At 33.9% G+C, this 25,278-nt stretch overlaps 1 protein-coding gene across 1 annotated transcript; it reads right to left on the bottom strand.

Moving 5' to 3' along the window:
- Window positions 1-16,754: 16,754 nt before the first annotated feature.
- LOC120259984 (zinc finger MYM-type protein 1-like) lies at window positions 16,755-18,497 on the bottom strand. Its single transcript, XM_039267433.1, has 2 exons — window positions 17,861-18,497; window positions 16,755-17,716 (listed from the first exon to the last, which is right to left on the bottom strand). The coding sequence occupies exons 1-2, from the start codon at window positions 18,495-18,497 to the stop codon at window positions 16,755-16,757; spliced, it is 1,599 nt and encodes a 532-aa protein (XP_039123367.1).
- Between the last annotated feature and the right edge of the window lie 6,781 nt (window positions 18,498-25,278).

Raw genomic sequence — 25,278 nt, 5'->3', positions numbered from 1 at the left:
AATCTTGATTGATTAATATATATCGTTCTAGTTTTCTAAATCATTGCATGCTTTAATTGTTTATCTTTGTTGATGTGGATGAGGAAGATATGCCCCCGCATTGATGACACCTATGCTATAATAGATCTATGCATGATCTAAGAGGTTAGGCATAGCTAGGTTTCCAGATTAGGGATTGATTGACCCTTAGACTTAGGGTTTGATTGATTTCTTCTCGTACGATTCCCATACTTAAGGCAAACATAGGAGGCTGAGGAGGATTAGATTCCATCTGAGTGATATGGTGGAGGAATTCTATCTTAAGTTCCTAGTGATTTAGACCTAGTCGCCATGGCTTATTAAGGCTAGTAGGCCTTTGAATTCTCCCGGTTCAATCCTAGACGTAATTGATACTTAAAGCCTTTCATAATTAGTAATCAAGATAACCTTCCAAGTGTGCTTAATGACATCTCCAATTGTATTATATCCATAATTTGTATAATTAGACAAAAAAATAACTTAAATGTTTAGGCTATTGATTAAGTGAAAAGGAAGTAATAGGAGCCTCTCACCGTTCCTGTGAAAATACAACCCTCGTGTTCATCCACGAGATATTACTTACCCGTGCACTTGTAGTATTACAAATTTGATTATGATATTTAATTGTGTGCTTCCATACTTACATATTCATATATTCATATTTTCACACACCCAATACCAGTAAGGAACCGTCCATCAGTTGCAGTCTTTTTTAGGATCCTTCTAAATTCTCGGTTTGTGACTTCAACCTGGCTACTAGTTTGCGGATGATAAGCTGTGGCAACACAATGGTTCACTCTATATTTTTTAGTTACCTTCTCAAACTGGGCATTACAAAAATGCATTCCCCGATCACTGAATTTCACCACCACCCTTGCCTCATTCGTGGGGAGTTCTAAGCTTCTACCTATTTGGAAACGTAATCTACTGCTACCAAGATGTAATTGTTCCCATTCAAACTAGGAAATGGTCCTATGAAGTCAGTGCCTCAAACGTAAAAAACCTCATAATGTTGAATGGGAGTTTGTTTTATTTCATCAAGCTTAGAAAGATTACCACTCCTCTGACATTGGTTGAGTGATTTCCTTGAGTTGGATTTAGAGTCTTGCTTGCATAATAAATTGGGTGGAAATGCTTGTCATGCCTCTGCCCCAACACTACTCCGACTTCCCAATCACTTGCATCACACATGAGTTCAAAGGGCCGACTCCAATCAGGTGCCTTCATAATGGAAGCCTGGGTTAAACTTCTCTTCAATAAGTGAAAAGGCTTGAGACATTCCTGATTGAAATTGAATGGTGTGTCTTTCTCCAGTAATTTTGTCATGGGTTTAGAGATTTTCGAGAAATCCTCGATAAATCGCTTGTAAAAACTTAAATGACCAAGGAAGCTTCGAAAATCCTTCATGGAAACTGGAGGGGGAAGCTTTTCAGTTGTGTCAAGTTTGACCTTGTCCACCTCTATCCCATTGCTAGAGATTTTGTGTCCCAAGACTATCTATTCTAACACCATGAAGTGGCATTTCTCCTAATTTAACACCAAATTTGTTTCTTCGCACCTTGAAGAACTCGCTCTAAATTATGCACATACATCCCTCGAAAGAATCTCCAAAAACTAAGAAATCATCCATAAAGACTTCCCTAATGTCTTCAATGAAATCATCAAATATTGACATCATGCATCATTGGAACATGGCTGGAGCATTAAATGATCTAAAGGGCATCCTCTTATAAGCAAGTGTGCCATATGGACATGTGAAAGTGATCTTTTCCTGATCCTCAGGTGATACTGGAATCTATAAGTACTCTGACATTCTATTAAGGAAACAAATATGGGCAGATAGCCGCTCTAGCATTTGATCAATGAAGGGCTAGGAAAAATGATCCTTACATGTGGCATCATTTAGCTTCCAATAATCAATGCAAACATGCCATCCTGTCACAGTGCAAGTCAGAATCAATTCATTGTGTTCATTAGATACCACAGTTAATCGGCCTTCTTTGGTACCACTTGAACAGGACTGACCCAAGGACTGCAAAGATTTACAAGGAAGGAATTTAGAAGTAGCATGATAAGTATATCAAAAATCCGAAAGAATTCAAAGTCGGCGATCAAGTGTTATTGTTCAATTCTTGCCTAAGGTTATTTCCGGGGAAGCTCAAATCCAGATGGATTAGGCCATACACCGTAACTAAAGTATCATCACATGGTGCTATTAAAATTACTCATCTGGAGAAAGGTATATTTAAGGTGAACGGACATCGGCTAAAACAATACTTTCGCGGAGAGGTTAATAACGATGACAAGGAAGTACTTTTTTTCTCCGTGAGTCCCCGTGAGGTAAGGTCAGGTACATCAAGCTAAGTGACGTTAAACAAGTGCTTCTTGGGAGGCAACCCAAGACATTACTTTTTCCTATGTTTTAATTAATGTTTGCATGAATAAGAGCTTGAGTGTTGGTGTCTTGATCTATTACATGCTATTGTTGTGATTTTTCCATAAATTATTGGTGTTTTTGTGTGCTTAATTGTGTGTGGCGAAGTATCTTGGTTATTTGAGTGTGTTTTTCATGATTCTCTACTTACTTTTGCATAATATAGGCAGGCTTTGAATAGGTGTAAATGTTCAGAAATTTTCAGTGAAGTCTGTAATTTTTTCTAAGTTATCCAGAGAAGACACATGGCCGTATGGAAATTCCACAAGGGCATGTATTTTCATTTAGAGCTCATTCCGAGAGGACACAGGGCCATATGTCTACTCCTATGATTGACCTTGTGACGGTCACAAGCCCGTGTCGAATTTTATACGGGTGTGTGTTTCTCTACAGAGTTTAGAGCTCTATCTCGAGAAGACACATGGGGTGTGTGAATGCCCCTATGGATAACCCTGTGAACTACACATGGGCCTGGGTAATTTCCACACTCCCGAGTGAATCTTTGCAGAGACTTCTTCTCCATCCCGAGAAGATACAGTGGTGTATGAATGCCCCTGTGGGTCGGGCACATGGACATGGAAAATTTCCACACGCCCGTGTGAATACATTCAGAGGTAAAGTGTGCTATCCCAAGAGCACACAAGGGTGTGTGCCTGCCCCTTTGAAGCTCCCCTGTGGAGTCACAAGGCCGTGGGTAATTTCCACACGCCAGCGTGGATGTATAGAACTCAAAAAACTGTGACTTTTCTTTATAAATCTCTTGTGCCTTTTCATCTTTTCACTCCCAAACACTTAGTGAGCACATCTATTTACTCTCCCGACTCCTCACCATTGATTTAGAGGGATTTCATTCTAGTTTTCCGGCTGATTTCAAAGTTTTCATCTTCATCTTGTCGGTAAACCCTCATTCCTTTTTTTCTTCACCAATCTTGATTTATTTGGTTTAAACTAGTGAATATTGATTTGTTTTGATGATTAAATGGTTGGTGCATGTATTAGAGTGGTTTTAAAGTGAAATTTTTATGTATTTGTGCGATTTTGGCCTAGTGGCCATGGGGTGTTCACGCCCCACGAATCCACACGAGCATGTGGAATTTCTACACGACCGTGTGGATTCCTGTAGTGTTGTTTTATGAGTTTATTTTATCGATTATCATTTTATGTTTTGCAGATATGGCCCCTAGATCAAAGAAGCAAGCTGGCAAGTATCCCCGAGAGCCCTCACCTGAGCCAGAGCACATGGAGTTCACGGTTCTCGAGTACCAGGCTTGTTTTGAGAGGTTGGCAAAGCTGAAGTTTGGACAATCTCATTTTCTAGATTTAAGCAAGATGAGAGAGGTCCAGCGAGGTGATAAGATAGCTGATGAAATTGAGGAGATGCTTACAGTGGGTAGTTGGAGAAGACTGTTATCTATTCGGGAGCCGGCGATTTGGATGCTCATACTAAAGGTTCTTATGTCATTTGTGTTCGATCGTTCTTATTGCTGCTTCTCGAGTATCGACACTATCCAGTTTAGATCACTTGGACAGCACTTCAGCATGAGCGTCTCCCAGTTTTCAGTTCGACGTAGACTGTATGATGAGGCATTCACGGACATTGAGGAGTACACTCAGTTACTAATGGACTATCTTGGCATTTTGACTCCGCAGAGTGCGTACAAAGCATTATGGGAACAGGGGCAGTATGAGCCAGGAGTGTGTAAGGTCACGTACCTGTCCCAGCCGAGCTACAGATACATACATGTTTTACTCAGCAGATAAGTGAATTACCACGATGACAGCACTGAAGTTTTTAGTAGACAGGAGTTGTTATATTTGTACTCCATGGTGCAGAGAGAGCCAATTCACTTGGGTCATATCTTAGTGGAGTATTTGAGGCATCAGGGGCAATATGCGAGAGTGAGGGTGATCTTCTAATGCCCATACATCACTAGACTTATTATGGGGATGGGTTTTCTGGACGCCATCGTCTTAGAGACGATGAGACTCATGGGCTTGATTCAACGCTACAGAGATGGGGTGTATGTGCTGAATATGCCCCCACCAGAGCTAGTCGAGGCAGACGGAGTTGCAGTAGAGAGGTCTCAGCCAGTGCTAGAGCCACAACCAGACAGATGGAGACCAAGACACCATCTTCAGCATAGGATCCACCCTTAGTGCGCATGTTTTCTCCATCTTAAGCCTATGATCGTTTTGAGAGGCTCGAGAATATTGTAGGGGTGCTACGGGCAGAGATTGCTGAAGTTATGGCGCATCTCGATATTTTACAGCAGATTCTTTGAGTGAGACATGGCATCCCCTTTGTGATAAAACCCAGGACCCCTCAGGCGTCACCAGCACCACCATCACCAGATCCACCAATACCATTTGATATAGCACCAGCAGCAGCAGCAGAGGCGACCAAGCATGACACCAACACTTGATGCGTCTTTACTTTTCTTTATTCTTATTTTTTGTGTTTCATTTTTGTATTTTATTTTGGACTTGTATAACTCAGAAAGGATTCTCCTTCTGAGGTTATCTTTTATTTTTCATTGTCTCAAGTTATATTTCATTGCTTTATCTTTATATACTCGAGTTTTATTTTGTTTTATTAAGCTTCACTGAACCCTCTTGTGTATACATGCAAATGGTCTTGTGAGTATGGAATTTGAGGACTAGTAATAGACACGGTCAATGTGATTTTCAGATGGCCGTGTGTACTCCACAACCCATTAAAACTCAACTCTCAAGGAATATATCTCCATCAAACGTACCATTAGGAGTTTAGGGGAGTATTGTTTCAATTTCCCACCTTCACATATGTTTTTGAATGTTATACTCTTTATTGTGCTTGCATGCATACATTGAAGGCAATGCACATCTTAAGTGTGTGTGTGGGGGGGAGGGAGGGGGAGTTCACATTACACATGTTCTTTACACAAGTTTTGACTGAACATGCATACTCACGTAGCCAATGGTGGTTCACCTTACTTGCAATGCTTGTATTCTTAAGTTTAGGAGAATTTTTATCATTGAATGTTCTCATGCTCTACTTTTTACTTTAATTTCTAGGAATTTTTGCTTGATTGACACTTATTGCACTACTTGATCATGAAACCTTGTGGAAACTCAAGTTTGATGTTTAAGGGATTAGTTAGTTTTGTTTCTTGTGTTAATTTTGTAAAAAAAAAATTTGTTTTGGTTGCGTATTTGGGGTGAAATGAGCTACAACCTATGATGTATGAAGTTACTCTCATAAGTTGGATACTTGTTATGCCCTAATGAGAGAAAGAGTTATCTCATAGGATGAGTGAAAGCTACTACCTCAGTAGAAAGAGCTGCCACCTCGAAAGTGTGAAAGGTACCTTAGTGGCCGCTTTGGAAAGGGCTACCTTATAGGATGTGTGCAGCTACTACCATCTCTTTACTTTGTTTTGTATATAAATAAGTCCCTTATATTTAGAACTTTGAGGAGTATACATTGAGTTTACTTGAGCGAGTCTACACACACTTACACGATTTTGGGTTTGTTATCCTTTTTTATTTGAGTTTTTAGCTAGAACAATGATTTTTTTTCGTATTTAGTGTTGAAATTCCCCTTACTTGTAGAATTCTTTCCTAACATGCTTTGGTGAATCTAAAGCCAAACACTTTTAATATTTCCTTCTTCTATGCTTCAATTTGTTTTTTTTTGCTTGACGAAAAGCAAAAACTTAAATGTGGGGGAGTTTGATAAGTGCTTATGTATTAGTAATATGAAGTATTCTTTTCTTACAATGAGCATTACTTTTCTCAGATTTTATCGCTAATATACGTGTATTTGTGTTCTTTTGTGCATGTAGGATTGTGGAGACAAGTATAGAAAAAAGAAGCCAAAGTAGATCGTGAATGCACTTTGTTGATAAAATCTTGAAGTGAACAAATGTGAAGATACAAGTTGTGCTCAAAGACATGTGAGTGCGTGCCAACCTTTATTGTGATCAAGTGAATATGTAAATTGGAAGGCACAAAGGCAATTACATTCATGTGTTTTGACTTGTGCAATGCTAGCAAGATTATCGTCAAATGTGTTTTTATTTGAAGATGCAACGTAATCTACCGTATGGACGTGTGTCTGTTTATGTTGCCTTGATGAAAAGTGTGGATTCGAGAGTATTTTGGTGGAGTAATGTAGCAGGTACTGCAGTAAATCATTGTAGCAATTTACTGCAGCAGTTACTGTTCCACACTCCCATGTGGATACCCGATTCAAGCCCTATTTAAGTCGTGATTTCAACCTGATTTCATAATCTTTTCCCCATCTTTTGGCATCTTTTCTCCATCTTTGGAGTTACCCACGGCTAGGTTTTGGAAAGGCTTTAGCTAGGTTTTTACAGTGGTTCATGGCCTTCGACACCGCATTTCTTTTGGAAGATAATTATTGGGGGAACTTTGGTCGGCATCGATTCAATGAGATATGCCCTAGGCTTAACGAGGGAACCTTTGAAGAAGACGCGGCTACTCCACAAGACCATCGACATGGACACAAAGGGAGTTTTATTCATGGATTGCACATCTTTACTTTTGATTTCATTATTGATTCTATTTTGCTCTATGGAGAGCTAAACCTCTAGTGGGTGCTTGGACATGTAAACCCTAGGATGATATTATTTCTTTGACCTTTCATTATGCTTTCCTTAATTGATGTTTTAATTGAGTTCCAATCTTGAATCCTTGTTGAGTTAATTTTTCCTTAGAGTGATACTAGGGTTGAGAATCCATCTTGGTAATCCTTGTGGATGAGTGACACACCATGAGTGTTAGACAATGCTAGATTGGAGAGGATTGAGAGGGTGAGTCAAGAGGTAACGGAACATCCCCTTTCCCCTTTAGTGTGATTTATCCTACCTCCACATTCTAAGAGTTCTTTACAGTCACAATACGGTGAACTACTACAAGACGAACTCCGTTGGGGCTTAATTGTGCAAGCAACAGAGTAAAAGTTTGAAGTAATCCTTAGCATCTAGGGCTTAATTGTGACTAGGGGTCTTTCGCCTAGACTAAAGGGTTATATCTATGTTAGGGAATAGGATTTATCACTTTGAATCCCTAAAGCTTAAAGCAACCTAGCATAGTGTGAGGTGTTGAGACTAAGAAATTTCTCCACCGGGGCATAGTGTAGGGTTAGTCACGGTTGACCTTAAGTTTTGGGACCATGTGTTTAAGGATCTCCACGACTCATTAGACATCAGTTAGGACACATAATGATTGGTCTTGCACTTGAAACAATATTCTTAGGTTGAGCAATATCCGAGTGCCCCACTTTTTGTCGATTGTCACTCCTATTTTTTATTTTCTCCTTCTTCTTCTTTTCTTATTTTCATTTGCATTGATTTTGTTCACACCACAATCGATTCATCTTTTCTTTAGTTAAATAGAAATCTTTGTGTTTCTGATCATTATTTCCTATGGATATGACTACCCCCTCACCAAGGTATTATTACTTCAACAAATCTATGCACTTGCGGTACATACGTAATAGTGCATTTGTTAGTTGACCTATTAAAGGTGGCGTGGAAAACTCCTTTTGTATATACCACACTTTCAGGAGGCATGTAAAGAACCTGAAAAAGGTGTATTATTGGGCTGTTTGGTGTCACCACACGGGCATCCCAATGGCCAACGCCAAGAGATGCATATCTTGGTGGCTCTAGACCTAACAAAGGCTCTGGTTAGTGATGGAGCATTTTGGAGGCTATTTATTATGTTACTGATCATCGACTTATTTATTTTTGAAACCCTGATTTGTTAACTTATTGAAAAGAATGGATGATTCTAGAATTGTATTTGGTTTTAAATTGTTGATGTTTTAAAAAGGTTATTATTAGTATATTAATTATGCAAAACCAATTTCTTTCTTCACCATTAGTATTTATGCTATCTCTATTATTGTTAAATTAATGAGATGTTCAACATGTCAGAATTGATAAACTTTGTATTTTATAGTTGCTATAATTATATTTAATTTGGGTTGTTTTGATTTATTTGTTGTATTATAAAGTTGGTTTAAGGTTCAACCTATTTTATAGTTTGAACTTGTGTTTGGTATTTCATAGTTTTATTATTTTAAACTCTAGTGGGGTTATAAAGATTTCTTTGTACTATTTTACTTTTGTTATATTGTGTTAAAGATCATTATTATGTGTAATTATGTTCTAACCAGTTATATTATTAGGAGAGTATTATTTTGGATTTGTTTCTGAATATTTTGATGCAAATAATGGAGTACTATATTGATACTTTTAATTAGATGAATGTATCACTTTTGATTTACAGTACAAGAAAGAAATTTTAAAGACTTGCATTTTTATTATAAAGCTGAAATTGTTTACAATGTTGTCTAATTGATATTAATCAACTAACACAAATTCTGTTTGGGAAAAAAACCCAAATTGAAGATCAATTCTTGCTCTTTTACCAGATTAGGTTGGGATACAAGATTCAGGTTACAATATCACAATAGCAATGGTTACCTACTTCTTATACTCATAGCATTTTGCCTTCAAGAGCTAAGGAAGGAAGAGGAAATCATGCTTGATGGATATGGGAGCTCGGTTGTCATGGTTGATGAGGTTTTAGAAGATAAAAGTAGCTGTGTCTCCATGTGCGAGGATGGCAATAGTCGGACAATTAAGAACAACGCTAATATGGTGGTGGCAATAAGATTTGTGATTAGCCCACTGGTGTAGATGGTTGGAATGGGAAAATAAGCTTAATTAAATATTGCTTAACCCTTTCAACCAAATTTCATAATTTTTAACTCTTTTTAGGACCTCTTGCCAGAAAACCCGACGACTGTTGCAGTTTGGACTTGATTTTACCAATTTGGAAAACTAATGGACCTCCTATGAACAATTCATCTTAAGAGAACTAAAGAGGCAACCCGACCTAGGGCTTGTTTGGGTTGGCTTTTAATATAAGTGTTTTTTTTAATTTTTGTAGAAGTACTTTTAAAAAAACTGATTTTGAAAGTAAGTTAAGTGTTTTTCTGTAATTTATGTTTGGATAGGTTAATGCAGAAGTGCTTTTATATGTGTGAAGTTGTTTGGATGTGGAATTGTAAAAGCACTTTTGGAGATGCAAATTATTGAAATGGGCATTCTTTGAGTTTTCTTTAAGCTACTATTATATATTGAAATTATAAACAAGTCACTAAGGTCTTATGATTTATTTTAAAATTAAATCATGAAATCAATTATAAAATTTAAAATGATAAATACCCTAATTGATCTCATTTTGAATATTATTGTCTATACGAATTTCACATTTTATCATTGATCATTTCTGTTTATATTTCATAGTTTCCGATAATTATGTGTAGTGACTTGTTATTATTAATAGTTTCCGTTTGTTGTCTGTTAGTCGTCATAGTTTCTGTTTACATTCTGGTTATTGTTTATAATTTTCGGTTAGGTTAAAGTTGTACTGGTTATTATTTATCGTTTCCGCTTTTCATTATTATTATTCTTTAATTATTATTATATAAATTTTTATTATTCTTTTAATAATAAATAATAATATAATTTATTATTATTATTTTTTAATTATTCTTGTTATTAGTTTCCGATTATTCACTGCAGTTTCTGGTTATTCATAATAGTTTTCGGTTATTCGCTGAAGTTTCTGTTAATTAGTTTCTTGTTATTTGCTGCAGTTTCTAGTTATTAGTTTCTGGTTATTTATCACAGTTGTTGGTTATTAATAATAGTTTCTGGTTATTCGCTGTAGTTTCTAGTTATTAGTTTCTTGTTATTTGCTGCAACATCACATAACATACATTGCAAAACTTTCAGAGCCATCATCAGAACCTAATCTTACAATTCCCAAATTCATTAAAGGTCCCAACTTTAGGACATTCAACAAACACAAATCCAAACTTTGTTGCTCAAACACCATCAAATATGAAATCAAACACAAGAATTAAAGCAAATAAATTGCCTATAGATTTCTTAAATAGTCCAAACTCATATACCATCACCAAAACCCAATCTTTTAGCTCTTAACTTTAAAACATTAAACAATATTTTTATATATTTCATTAAATATTTTTTTATATATTACATTAAATAGATGTTACAAACTAACAAATACAATATGAATACAACATACGCAAAAGATATGGGATACCACAACCATTACAATAAGTTATAAATACTACACCATTAACACAAACATCGATTGGAGAGTTGGTCCCGAATATTGTTCCAAAGTGCTATCATTTGTTGAGTGTCCTTATTGGTAGGTTGTTGCCATACAAATGAACTTCCACAATCATTACCTTCAAAGCCACATTCTCATTCTTGAATTTGGTTGATATCTTCAATGCTCTCAAGAACATCTAAATTATTAGCACCCATTCTACGAATAAAATTATGGAGTGCAAAACTTGACCATATAATTTGGAATTGAACCTTTAATGCACACTAGTATACTATTGAGAACAGTAGGACCTCAATTAAAAGGTATGAGACAGAAACATCTAACTCAAGGACCAAGAACTCAACATCTCTGTCTAGATCTGAAATTCATCCAACAACTAAACAGAAAGTTGATATGGAATATCAGTCAATATTAGATAATTAACTCAGAAATTTCCACACAAGAGGCAAGCAAAGAACTATAAATTGAAAAACATTAATAGCATCGACAAGAAAAGAGTAACATCAACAAAGAAATATTAGACAATATTTTTCACTTGGATTGCTCAAAAAAACCAAGATCTGAAGAATAAATCAAAACCAAAATCTGAAAATAAACAAAAATCAAAACTAGCACTCATATAAACATAAACCAAGAGAAAATAAAAGATAAAAAATGCACCCAACAATCAACCGATGATCATGAATCTCTGCGTGAATCGAAAGCACACCTTAGAAAAACAGAGAAGCAACGACTAGAGAGGAAAATCGGAGAACACAACGGCTAGAAAAGAAAAGCTCCACGCATGATCAGCCAGCCAATTATCCTTTATGAAAGTTAGGGCTTTATGGAAATAAATGAGGGAATTATTCATTTGTCAAGGCTATAGTAGTTATTTTGCGCCCCCAAAAATAGCTTCTCGAAAGTGCTTTTCTGAGAAGCACCTGATGGCCAGGTTTGAATAAAACTGAATTTTAGCTTTTTTTCATAACTTTTGATTCTGCTCAAAAGCCCAAACAAACATGTTTTTTAAGACCCAGAAGTGCTTAACTTATATAAAAAAAGAGCACTTCTGGGCTTAAAATAAGCCCATCCAAACAACTCTCTAATTAGGTGGATCAAATAGGGTATTCTACAGAGATTTTATTATATTTAAAAAGTCACCAACTAATGTGACCATAACTAAAAAAATTTCAAATATTAGAATATATCTTGAGATAATGAATATTTTTTTCTTTTTCCTTTTGATTAGGATAATTATTTTTCAAAATACTTTTCACTATTGGTGCATATATGATGCAGCGGTATACTTGAACCCGTTGATTCTCTTTCGAATGCCGGAAACAAGTTGTCCAAACCCTGTTGATCAAAGATAGTCAGGAATTGGGAAGAGTAAAATCTTATAACTCAAGAAAATGATTATCACAAAAACTTCCTTTATTCTTGCCCAAAGGCTTACAATAAATAGGCAAACTAAAGATACGAAAATAATTATAAAAACGGAGATAATTTTAAAATATACAAAAAATGATAAATTCTAAAATATCAGCAAGAAATAAAAATGTTTAACGAAATAAAGATTATTGCCATAAACGGCTTACAAATCAAAGATTTTTAGCCTAAGATATAACAAAATCAATTATTATCATAAATGACAAAATTAGGGTTTTCGAGGCCTAAACGATGGAATTTGGCCGAAAACTCATTTTCCATTAAGTGAGACCCCTTAAACACCAAAACTCCACCACTTGAAAATTTACCAAGATACCCCTGTTAGGCCATGTCCCATTTGTCCATAAAGGCAAAGGCTTGCTCCTCAGTACGTCCCGCATCATTCTCCCAAGGTTGAACAGAATTCGTCCTCGAATTGGACCTTGATTTAAAAGGCCCACACCAATCTGATGATGAATATCACGCAATGGTGGTAGATTATCGGGTAGTTCTTCGAGATGACGTCTTTGAATTCAGCTACAATTGGCTTCACAATATCTAGGATTGTCTCTTTAGTTGCACAACTACCTGCATCAATCACAAAGCGACACACATCACCTAAGAGGGTGCAGGTGGATTGGAAGATGTTAGTTCTCAACCAGTCATCGTCCATAGCCCGAGGTGTCAAACAAGATCTACGAACAACTAGGACCATACTGACATCCCTTTCAACCATCTCTTTGTCAAGGTCATCCTCATCAAACACCGGTGGGGGTACCTCGATCGAGTCATTTTCTTCTTCTGCTAACATAACTCTTTTGCCCCATTTCCGATAGTCTTCAGTAGTTCATGGTGTCAAACAAGATTTGCATACAACTAGGGTATTCCCGACGTCTTCCTCTACTACCTCTTTATCGAGGTCACTCTCATCAAACACCGGTGGAAGTACCTTGCTCGAGTCATCTTCTTCTTCCTCCACCAACATAATTCTCTTGCTCATCGATCTATCACCTTGAATGATGTTATCTATCATTTGGGTAATCCGTTCAGTCAAGTCCTCCATCATCCGCTCAATCCGACGGTCTAAGAGGCGGCCAACTCGCTACTCAAATCTAGCATCGTCCTCACAATAGTAGATCTCCTCAATCCTTTGCGTAGGGCAAGCCGCACCTCGTCCTCGTGATGGCATGATCGATTCGACTCTGGTACCAAACTGATGCAGCGGTATACTTGAACCCGTTGATTCTCGATAATTATGTTGGTGGACGAAGAAGAAGATAACTCGAGCAAGGTACTTCCACCGGTGTTTGATGAGAGTGACCTCGATAAAGAGGTAGTTGAGGGAGACGTCGGGAATACCCTAGTTGTACGCAAATCTTGTTTGACACCACGAACTATTGAAGACTATCGGAAAGGGGGCAAAAGAGTTATGTTAGCAGAAGAAGAAAATGACTCGATCGAGGTACCCCCACCGGTGTTTGATGAGGATGACCTTGACAAAGAGATGGTTGAAAGGGATGTCAGTATGGTCCTAGTTGTTCGTAGATCTTGTTTGATACCTCGGGCTATGGACGATGACTGGTTGAGAACTAACATCTTCCAATCCACCTGCACCCTCTTAGGTGATGTGTGTCGCTTTGTGATTGATACAGGTAGTTGTGCAACTAAAGAGACAATCCTAGATATTGTGAAGCCAATTGTAGCTGAATTCAAAGACGTCTGTCCTGAAGAACTACCTGATAATCTACCACCATTGCGTGATATTCATCATCAGATTGGTGTGGGCCTTTTAAATCAAGGTCCAATTCGAGGACGAATTCTGTTCAACCTTGGGAGAATGATGCGGGACGTACTGAGGAGCAAGCCTTTGCCTTTATGGACAAATGGGACATGGCCTAACAGGGGTATCTTGGTAATTTTTCAAGTGGTGGAGTTTTGGTGTTTAAGGGGTCTCACTTAATGGAAAATGAGTTTTCGGTCAAATTCCATCGTTTAGGCCTCGAAAACCCTAATTTTGTCATTTATGATAATAATTGATTTTGTTATATCTTAGGCTAAAAATCTCTGATTTGTAAGCCGTTTATGGCAATAATCTTTATTTCGTTAAACATTTTTATTTCTTGCTGATATTTTAAAATTTATCATTTTTTGGTATATTTTAAAATTATCTCCGTTTTTAGAATTATTTTCGTATCTTTAGTTTGCCTATTTATTGTAAGCCTTTGGGCAAGAATAAAGGAAGTTTTTGTGATAATCATTTTCTTGAGTTATAAGATTTTACTCTTCGCAATTCCTGGCTATCTTTGATCAACAGGGTTTGGACAACTTGTTTCCGGCATTCGAAAGAGAATCAACGGGTTCAAATATACTGCTGCATCAATATATATGTATAATTTCTATAATTTTTGAATTATTCTCATCTCTTATAAAATATTATGTCTTCATTACATTTTTAGACGTGGGATTGTTACAATATATTTCAAATGGACATTGTTGGTTTCTTAGATCATAAAATAAAAAATATTCATTTTATTCTCCCAAAATATGAATTTGTTTGCTTTGCCCTTGAAGTGCCATATTTGTTCGGTTTGTCCTTGAAGTATGCCGCTTTATCAACAAGAAAGCTAATGTGGCTGGATAAGTGGCGCCAAAAATAAACAAATTAATATAATCTAAGGGCTAAAATAAAATTTTCTTTTCTTCTATTATATTTAAAATTTTTATTGTTTTGAATGTTGCATGTTTTAATCTAATCTACTTTCCATATTATAGTATGAATTAGTGCTATGGAAGTTTCTAGTGCCTAATTCACTTTAAAAACTTAAGAGAGCTACAATAATTAAATTAAAAGAACATTTGAATAACTTTCAAGTTTTAATTTAACATTTAAAAAAAAATGTTCTGTTAGTTTTAAATTATCAATAACAGAATAATAATTTGGATATTCTTTCATTTTGTTTAATGTCTGTTTAATGTTTTTTAATGAGCATAGTTTTGAAGAATTTTTTTTTTAACAATAGACGACAAGCGCCTACTATTTAAGAGTAAGTCAGAGATATGCACTTGTAGAGGGTAGAGCTCAACTCCTACTTTGTGCTTTCACCTTGCGCGAATATCGAGTTTGATTTCGGGCCCTCCCTAAAACAAATGCCATGCGTAAGGGACCCGGTACTAATTGACCTAAGGTCCTTGGTAGTCTGAATATATATATATATATATATATATAACAAAATATATTTTAAGATATTTTATTTTATTTTATTTTATTTACAATAACTATAGCTAATGGAGAGAGTTATGTTTGTGATAAAAGTAGAAAATGTGATGATTTCTATTAAAAAGTTAGCTAAAACAAATATTGTGGGAACTTCATATTATAAACATTCCAAACGGTGCATCAATGGTGGTGTTATGTGCTCAGTTTTAATTATGTATTTTTCAAAACGTAACCTTTTAATTTTTATATTTTTTTTCTATTTCTTTTAGGTCCCTATACCATTTTAAATATGTCTAATTGGTCTAATTTGAGACAGTCGTTATGTTTGCCGTCTATTTATGCTAACTGGCAAGAAAGTCATATTTTGGCTATGTCACGATAAACAGACGGCAAGCATGACAGCTTTTTTGAATCGGACTAATTGAACATATTTGAAATAGTATAAAAAATTAAAATAAGCAGAAAAAAAAATACAATGATTAAAAAGCTACATTTTGAAAAGTACAAAAATTGCACGGAGAATTACTCTTTTTAATTAATGATATTTGAGACACTCTTGAGAAAGTAACTATCACATGTTAGGTAATATGCAGATTTTTATAATATAGTTTCTAATGATAATGATATATGATTTAATATTTGAACTTTTTTCCCCCATTTTTCTCCATTTTTTGAATAAATTTTGTATTTATTTCTAAGTTCAATTTACATTATCAACTCCCAATTTTCCCAGCTAAAAATAAAATATCCAAAATTAAAGTGAAGATGAATATTAGGAAAGCAGAGAGGTGGGAACGCTATATCTTTCCGATTTAGCTACATTTCTTTTTTTAAAAAAAAAAAAATACTGAAAAAACATGAATTGGGTGTGAAATGCTCATTTTCATATCGCATGATTTTGTTTGAAGTATTGTTAAGATGAGTCATTATCTTTTTCTTTAAATAAAAACGAATAAAATTGTACATATTAATATTTAAGATATTATTTAATGAAAACAAAATAGTTATATTTATATCAAGGTAAGATTAAATAAATTATATAAGTTAAATCAGAATAAATAATTTATTTATTAAAAATTATTCTCATCAAATATAATATACTTGAGTAAAACTTAATTAGAGAGAAATATTAATCATTTGTCAAAATTTAAAAAAAAACTGAAAATCAAGTGTTTGATAATGATTAAAAATCAATAATTATATATACGCACAATGTTACGGTATCACTGTATCAAAAACCACCAAAACAATGCTTAGTGTACTTGACATGTATGCCCAGTGGTGGAACCAGAAACAAAACCAAGGGGTGCTAGGTTTAACCTAAAAAGTAAATATATAAAATTAATTATATTAATCCAAACTTAAGATTATAATAATTAATTTAAAAAATATATAAAAATATACATACCACTAATGAAGTGGAAGTTGAATCCTTCGGCTTTGCATATTCTGAAATCGAACCAAAATAGCTTCATCATCAATTGTTTCAAACACTTAGCGTTCGATATAGCATATCATCATATCATTCAACCATTCATCTCCTATCTTATTGCGCAAATCGGTTTTGATGATATTCATGGCCGAGAAAGATCTTTCAACTGATGTTGTTGCCACCGGTAAGATCAAAGCCAATTCAATAAGGCGATAAACCAACGGAAATACCAAATGCTTTCGACTTTCAACTAGTTTCACAGCAAGACTTGCAAGATCATCACATTCAACAAAATCAGAACATCTTCTAATATCATGAATGTATGTGTGAAGTTGCTCTTTTAGAACTTGAAGATCTTGTATAGAAAAATCATCATAATAGATTTCTGCAAGTCGAAGTAGCTTGGCATGATTGAATCTGGAAAATGAGTTTCTTGGATCAAGACATGATATGCAAGCTAGCAACTCTGTAGTTGTCTCAGTGAACCGATTATTCATCTCAATGGCAATTAAATCAATAACTGCAATAAAAATCTCTGCGTGATAATGATGATAATAAGTAATCCACTGCCCTTCACGCCTAGAACGACCCCGAACTGGTATTTTATCTTCCATGTTAGGTATTGGAATATACATTCTATCACAGAAGCTTTGAACCTCTTCTAATAACTCATCCCACCTGTTATCCCTGAAATCTTGAATACGATCTTTTACAATATTAATTAACGCCATGGCATTGACAATATTTTGATCTTTCTGCTGCAAAGCATTTGATAATTCATTTGTGATCCCCAACACTTTCATCATCAAATGCAAGACAAAGACAAACTCAAAACTCTCCATTTTACTAATCAAGCTTGATGCCAAACCTTTTTGATCTGCAATTGATCCATCTTGACAAACATTTTGTAAAACCTCTAAAACTGATTCCCACATTGTCAAGAGATGAATCAAAGTTGTAAAATGTGAACCCCAACGAGTATCTCCTGCTTTTGCAAGATTTGTCTCTTGATGCTTTCCTTTTCCTGAAAAAATCTCACCAGACTCTAATCTTTCAACAATTTTTTGATGATGTGTTTGTAGCAATGCATCTTTTCTTTTACATGAAGCACCCACAATATTTACAATCATATTTGTATAACAAAAAAAATCAGAAATAACCAGAATACTTTTGGCAACAGAAACAACTACTAATTGCAGTTGGTGGGCGAAGCAGTGGATATAAAACGCGAAAGGATTTTCTTTTAAAATCAATGTCTTCAGACCATTAAATTCTCCTCTCATATTTGAGGCTCCATCATACCCTTGTCCTCTTAATTTTGAAATTGATAAACCATGACGAGCAAATAATTCATCTAAAGTTACTTTTAGACAAAATGTTGAAGTGTCGGCTACATGCTGAATCGCAAGAAATCTTTCAACAACCTGACCTTGCTTGTTCACAAACTTCAAAATGACTGTCATTTGCTCCTTTATTGATTTATCTAGAGACTCATCAACAATTAGTGAGAAATTACTGTCACCAATTTCATTAATAATTGCTAACGTTGTCTCTGCAGCACATGCATTCACCAACTGTTTTTGAATTAATGGAGAAGTTAATTGATTATTCCCAGGAGCATTTTCATTAATAACATTCCCAACCTTCTCAACCCTTTTTGCATACCAATTGAGTATCTCCAAAAAATTCCCCTTATTTTTAGAACTTGAAGACTCATCATGACCACGGAATGCAAGACCTTGTACCAAAAGAATTCGTACGACATCTAGAATAGTTGTTAGACGAGAGCGATAATCGATCTTCATTTGACGCCCATGAGAAGATAACATGTGTGACACACTTTATCTAGCATCATTATGTGCACTATTTACTGTGCCTACATGTTGATTAAAAGCCTCAAGTGCTTTCCTCCAATTAGAAAACCCTTTTCTTGTAAAAATATCACTTGCTCCCTTTTCACTTCTATCCTGACTGAAAAGATAACAATAAAAACAATAGGCTTCATCTTTTGCCACACTATATTCCAACCAATTATACTTTTGAAACCATGCTTCTTGAAAGCGTCGCGTTTCTTTTCCTTGTTGTTTTTTGGGGAACTCATATCCAATTGGTTGACATGGGCCTTTCAATAAATATGATCTTCGAACTGGATCTCTAATATCAACATCATATTCTTCAATTGGTTGACGAATTCCAGGATCAACAATGATATCATCTGGACTGAACTCAACACGAGTTCTCTTTTGTGCTCCAATACTAGCTTCTGAAGAAACATTTGTTCCCGATTCACAACTTTTCGGTTTAGGTTTAAAAAACCTCTCCATATATATATAATTAATAATTAATTCAACAAGCAATTAAAACCTAAGATAACAAATAATGTAATAAAAAAAACAACTACACTCAATTAAAACTATAAGTAATAAATAACGTAATTAATAAAATCATAAATTCACCTATGAGAACAATCATAAAAGGAAGACTTCTTACCCCAAAATTATGTTGCAATATTGTAGAATAATGATCAAGTGCTATCTGCTATTTATATTTTTCCAATAAGACTCAGGAAAGCATCAACTTCATCACCCTTCTTTCACCCAACTGATCAACCTTGATTGAGTTGATAGAAAGCCAAATCCTAAATTTAGATAACATGGCATAATTAAAAAAATAAATATAGTTGTTGATCTACTCACTTTCACTAGAAACAAAGACCAAAGTTCAAACTAGTATAAATAATTGAAATCATTCCAAAATGTGTAGCTTCTGAGTTTCAGAATATTTTGACAAAAAATAATTCCAAAAATAGCATTGAGTATTCATGTGATTAATTAATTAGACACTCACATGATTAAGCAAACCAAAAATGGATTAAGCAAACCGAGTCAACCGACTGAGTATTCATGTGATAGAGTGATTAATTTATATGGACCATTACAGCATGTACTACAAGAACTCCAAAATTGAACTGTCTTTTGAGTGGAAAATTGCAAATTTTCTTAGTGTGAAAATTGAATACTAGTAAATTCTTATTATCATGATATCATGATGACATGATTATCATCTAAGAGTCTGAGACTGAGACTAGCCATTGCTTTTCATATGTCATTCATAGTCCAAAATTCCATGATTTCCATGATTCCATAATTTCCATCAACCAATTAAAAATCCCATATTTTTACAACCATGAACCATCAACCATCCAAATTCCAATGATTCCAATTTCCAAACACATAAACACTCCATCACTAAATCTCTTCCAAAAAAAAATATATCACTCATGTATCAAATACCACAATAAACAAGAATAAAAATCAAATCCTATAAACCCTTAAAAAACACACAAAAAAGGAAAACAATTAGAGCACCACTCACCAACTTGCCGATCAGGCGATCACCAATGTCCGATGAGGCGATGACCCGATCCAATGAGGAGATGATGTTGAGATTTCTTGCTCCAACGGTCCAAACTTCAGCCTAGCTTGGTTAATTGTTTGTGAATTATGATTGTGTGAGATTGTGAGTTTTAATTGGATGAAAACTTAGAGAAGAGAAGAAACATCAGACAAAGACACAAAGTCACATGCTTCACAGTTGGTTGTTTAACTTTTAACAACATCGAGATTTGTGTCTGAATCTCATCACACAATACAATAAGTTAAGTACATAACCTTGAATACTTAACTTTAACAAGCCATTATCAATCCATTTATATGCTTAATGGCCGGATGTTAACATGGGCAGTGGGGCTTAAATGAAATTTTAGGTGGTGCTACTTTTTATTTATGGAAGGAGGGAAGGGATTTTTCCCAAGCAAGGGGGTGCTCAAGTACCCCCTTAGCCCCCCTCCTTCCGCCACTGTGTATCCCCGAGAAAGAGACTGAATTACACCAACAGCTCTTAACCAAAACACCACAACCACCACGCCATGCAACCACCACCGCCATTATTACTCGAACCCCAGGCACCCGAAAACACATTTGCTGATGTATAGTTAATTCTAAATTTAATGATTTTCAACAATCTCCAATTTGTCAATATTATTATAAATTATTAAAATTTAAATTAATTTTATAATGCAACATATACGGTGTTAGTTCCAAATCATTTTGTTGGCTCGGTGAATACTAAAAGCCTAAAATTTAAATGAGAGATGAAGTCGTGAATCTGTGCGTTAATGTCACATGATATTGCCGGCGCAGATTTTGAATGAGTTCTTATATTTATAATCAACGGGCTTATAGCCTAGCGGTATCATGGGTCCTTTTATTGGGAAAGACGTGAGTTTTATTTCCCTCTCTCATGTATAGCTCTGAGGGTTGGTGCTTATCGCTCTAGCTCAAAAACAATTACATTTACATTTAAATATTGAATGAGTTCTTACATTTATATATAAATAAAACTAAATAGGTTTATAAAATCAATATGACACAATGTCTAAAAAGTTAAAAGATATTGATACCTATACTATACGAAGATATCATAAAAGCTAGGAAACCAAATCAAAATAAAATATTTATTAACTCAGGTTTATTATCTCCAAAAAAATAATATTATAGTAAACTTTAATAATCCCAAAGATAATTTGTTAAATTAACCATAGTGGTGATCATTTGATAATGATTAATATTAATAATAGTGATGAAAAACTAATAAATTTATGATATATAAATAATAAGTAAAATGAATAAATAAATGAAAGTAAAATTCATAAGTAAAATAAGTTTTAAAAAATATGAGTGATAATATAATGAGAAGAAAAGTTTTCCACACATATATCAAGCACATAAATCAGTGCCCCTTACATAAGACTCGCAAATGTAATTTACAAATGTAGCTGAAAAATAAAGAAACCCATGCATATTTATATTTTTTAACGCATCTATATTTCATAACAAATAGTTAATTATTAAAATATAAAATAATACTTAATCAATTAATACAAAAGCAAACTCAAAAGAGACATGTTGGACTGTGTGTAGGACCCATTGAAGCAACGTTTTGAATCTATATTACCATTACAAAAAATAAACCTAATTAATTAACATATGGGTATAAAAGATAAAAAATAAGATCTTAATATATTTATTTGTAAGCATAAATGTTGGAAAGTTTTGTTTCTATATTTAGGGTTTTGAAAGAATTACATATAAAAACATTAAGCTTCCATCTCAAAATAATAATTAAAAAATATATATAAATTATACATGTATGAACAAATAAAACTATTTGTGAAGGTACGTATATGAGTACATGAAACTAATTGTTAGTGTATATAAGTAAAATGTGATTTTTCATGAAAGTATATTACTAATTAATGGCCTTTCTAGAAGTAGGCAAGCATTTTACGTTTTTTTTTCTATCACAATTTCTTCTAAATATAATTAGTGTTTGTGTATAGCAAATTTAAAATAAAATGAGAACAAAGACAACATCCAACCAAAAGCCTAAAACTTAAAATTTTTTTTTCTGCAAATAAATATATTATAATACAACTATTCCATAGAAGACTTTCTTGACCCTATCTACATTCCCAAATTCCCAAGGTTTGAAGTAACTTCTTAGGAATAAAACTCCGTGGAATCTTGATATCGCTTTTTATGTAAAAAAAATCATATCATAATTTTATTATCTTTTTGAGCATAACAAGAAATCTTTCTTAAATTCTATTCAATTTTTCAAGTAGCTGACACTCACTAATGATTGGAGATAATCATGAAACTTCCCCCAAATCTCAATTCAAGGACGCCATTCATATGTACCAAATTTTTTTTCATGACTTTTTATTAGAAATGATTTTTTGCTAACTGAAAGAAATTAAAATATGAATGGAAAAAAACAAATCTTCCGAGTTCCAAAGTTACATCTCTAATCTTTAATGTCTTTGTACACTCCACATTTGCTCTTCACCAATGTTAAATATTCTATAGAAAGAAAGCTCGGAGAGATTGTGAAGATGAATTAAAAAAATAATAATTTAATTTAGTTGCTGTAGAACTTAAAAGAAATTTTAAAGTCATTAATAAACTAATATGTCGAGGACGGTTTCAACCTTTTCATTTGCACCTCAAAGAGGCAAACCAAACCTTCGAAAGAAAATGCGGATAAATTCTTGAAGTCGCAAATACAATGAGGACTTATCGGGCTCTTTTTAAAGAAAATGGGCTTGAGTGGAGTCTTTTGATGAAACCAGCTTGTTGACCCTATTGATGAAAATTGGCTTGAGTGGTCATTTTGATGAAATAGGCTTCAATGGTTTTTTTAATTATTAAAATGGGTTTTTATTTTCAGTCTGAGATTCATATTAAAATGGGCCTAGATGATTCTATTAGTAGAAATAGGTTTGTGCGATTCAAAATTAAACAAATAATAGAAATGGCTTTGGGTGACGAAAAATTTAACAAACGAACTTTATGGTCAATTGTGGCATGTTAAGGCCTAATAATTTGAATTTTATTATCTTCAAAAAAAAAAAAAATTTATAAGATTGTGATATTTGGAAAGCTTAGTCACCTAAGGCCCACATTAAATCCAGGTGGCTCTGGGACACCTAAAGGTCATTATGACTTGCAATCTAGTAAAAGCTTGTTAAAGCCCAAATTGAAACTTTGTAGTCAATCAAATAGTACTCCCTCCTCTAATTTTTATCTGTTAAAGATTAACCAAATCTCATGTACTAAAAAACTTAGTTATTTTAAAAAAAATTATAAAAAATTAGTTATTTTTCCAAAATTATCCCTAATTTATATCTTCACAATATTCTCTCATATTTAATTATAACAAGAGAGTTGAATAAAGTGTTAACGGTAATTTTGGAAAAAAAAAATACTTCTTGTTGTTAGAAAATGACAAATAAAAAACAACATGAATTTATGACAGATAAAAAAAAATAGAGGGAGTAAATTTTTGGTTTCAAGAAGCTCAGATAAAATACAAATTAATTTGTATGGTCTCTCAAATTATAAATAACAAGAATTTCTATGATCTTTAAAAATTTTGGGATCTCAAGACCCATATATATATTCAAATAAGCTTGTGAACCAATAAGGCGTGATCTGACACAGAAATGACCAAGGTCTATTACTCTTGTCACAATCATTAAGACTATTGGACATCATTAAAACTCATCAAACAAGATTATAGGATCATTTATTCTTACCCAACTAATAATGGTTGACTGGTTAAAATAAGTGGATTACAAATATAATTTTATTTTTTTGAATAATTTCAAATGATTGCTGATTCATGACTTCTATTAGTGGCAAACCCTTAATATTAATTACTCCAGAAAATGTCATGTGAACATCGCATTAAAAATAAATGTGAATGAGAAATTGTTGGACAAAAACCGTAATATATATTTTTATTGATTCCAAACAAAAAAACATAAGTACATGAGCATGACTAGAAGTACAAAGACTAGGAATCTAGTTCTCCCAACCCTACTCTCCTAATTTTCTTCTATTTTCACATGGTTTGCACCCATTTGATTTGGATTCACTTGACTCTTTCACTAAAAATCATGCTTTAATGTCATTTTTTTTTTTTTACTTTGTTGACTTTTATCTTCTTCTATTTCTTTCTTTGAGTTTGCATCTTGAGCATCATCCGGTTCTCAAGTTGTGATCTCACTATATTAAGAATAACAAACTTGATTTCCTTCGATATTGTTTCTTGAAGACTTGGGCATGTCTTGCTTATGAAGCCTTTAAGACTTTGAGTTGTGATGTTCTTTGATTCTCTGACTTTTGATATCTTGAGACTTCAGAGTTTATTCATCATTCATTTGATGCTTCTTTTGTTTTTTGTTTTTATTCTCCCATTCTTTGAGCTTCGACTTGTACACCATCAACTAATGACCTTTCATGTAATTGCCTTAACTTGTTTGATTTTGGAATGGATCTCAAGTTGTAATCATGGCCTTGATCTCCTTAATTTTTGTACTTCAAGACTACGACATTTCATGCTTGCTTAGCCTTTAGGACTTTCACTTATGAAACTTTGTAAGCCTTTCATTTTCTTACATCTTAGAGCTTTAAAGTTTCATTTGTTGTTTCATTTAGAATTACCAAGCCATTACTCACTCAGATTATCTAGTTATTATTTTGGTCTCTTTAAAATGTTTGAAATGTGATTTATTCTTTTTTTTTTTAACTTAAAATATCATATCCGTTGACTAATGAGAGACCCTTTCTTCCATGTAAGAGCTCTCTTCATTAGGTTATAAACTAATACACGAGCCTTGTTTCTTGATCAACTTTAAAAAAAAAATTATTCTTTTTATTTTTTTCTTTGAGAAAAATTTTCTTTCATTTCATAAAACATCATTTTTTTCTTTACCCAAGAGGGCTTCATGTTTTACATTAGACAATATTTTGGATCAACATCTGCAAAGAAGAGTCCTCAACGACCTTTTCGTAAAAATCAAGAGAGAAAAGTGAGAAAACTCTCAAAAGAGAGCATCTACTTTGTATTAGATCTCATCAATGGGTGAAAAAGGATGAGAAGAATCTTTTAAGACCTCCCTATGAGTGTCAAGAGGAAAAATTAAGAAAACTCTCAAAAGAGAGTACCCATTTCACATTG

The sequence above is a fragment of the Dioscorea cayenensis genome, chromosome 5, assembly GCF_009730915.1.
Source record: "Dioscorea cayenensis subsp. rotundata cultivar TDr96_F1 chromosome 5, TDr96_F1_v2_PseudoChromosome.rev07_lg8_w22 25.fasta, whole genome shotgun sequence".
NCBI lineage: Eukaryota > Viridiplantae > Streptophyta > Magnoliopsida > Dioscoreales > Dioscoreaceae > Dioscorea > Dioscorea cayenensis.
Note: the sequence above shows the minus strand (reverse complement) of the source record. Positions and strands in the feature narration are given on the sequence as shown.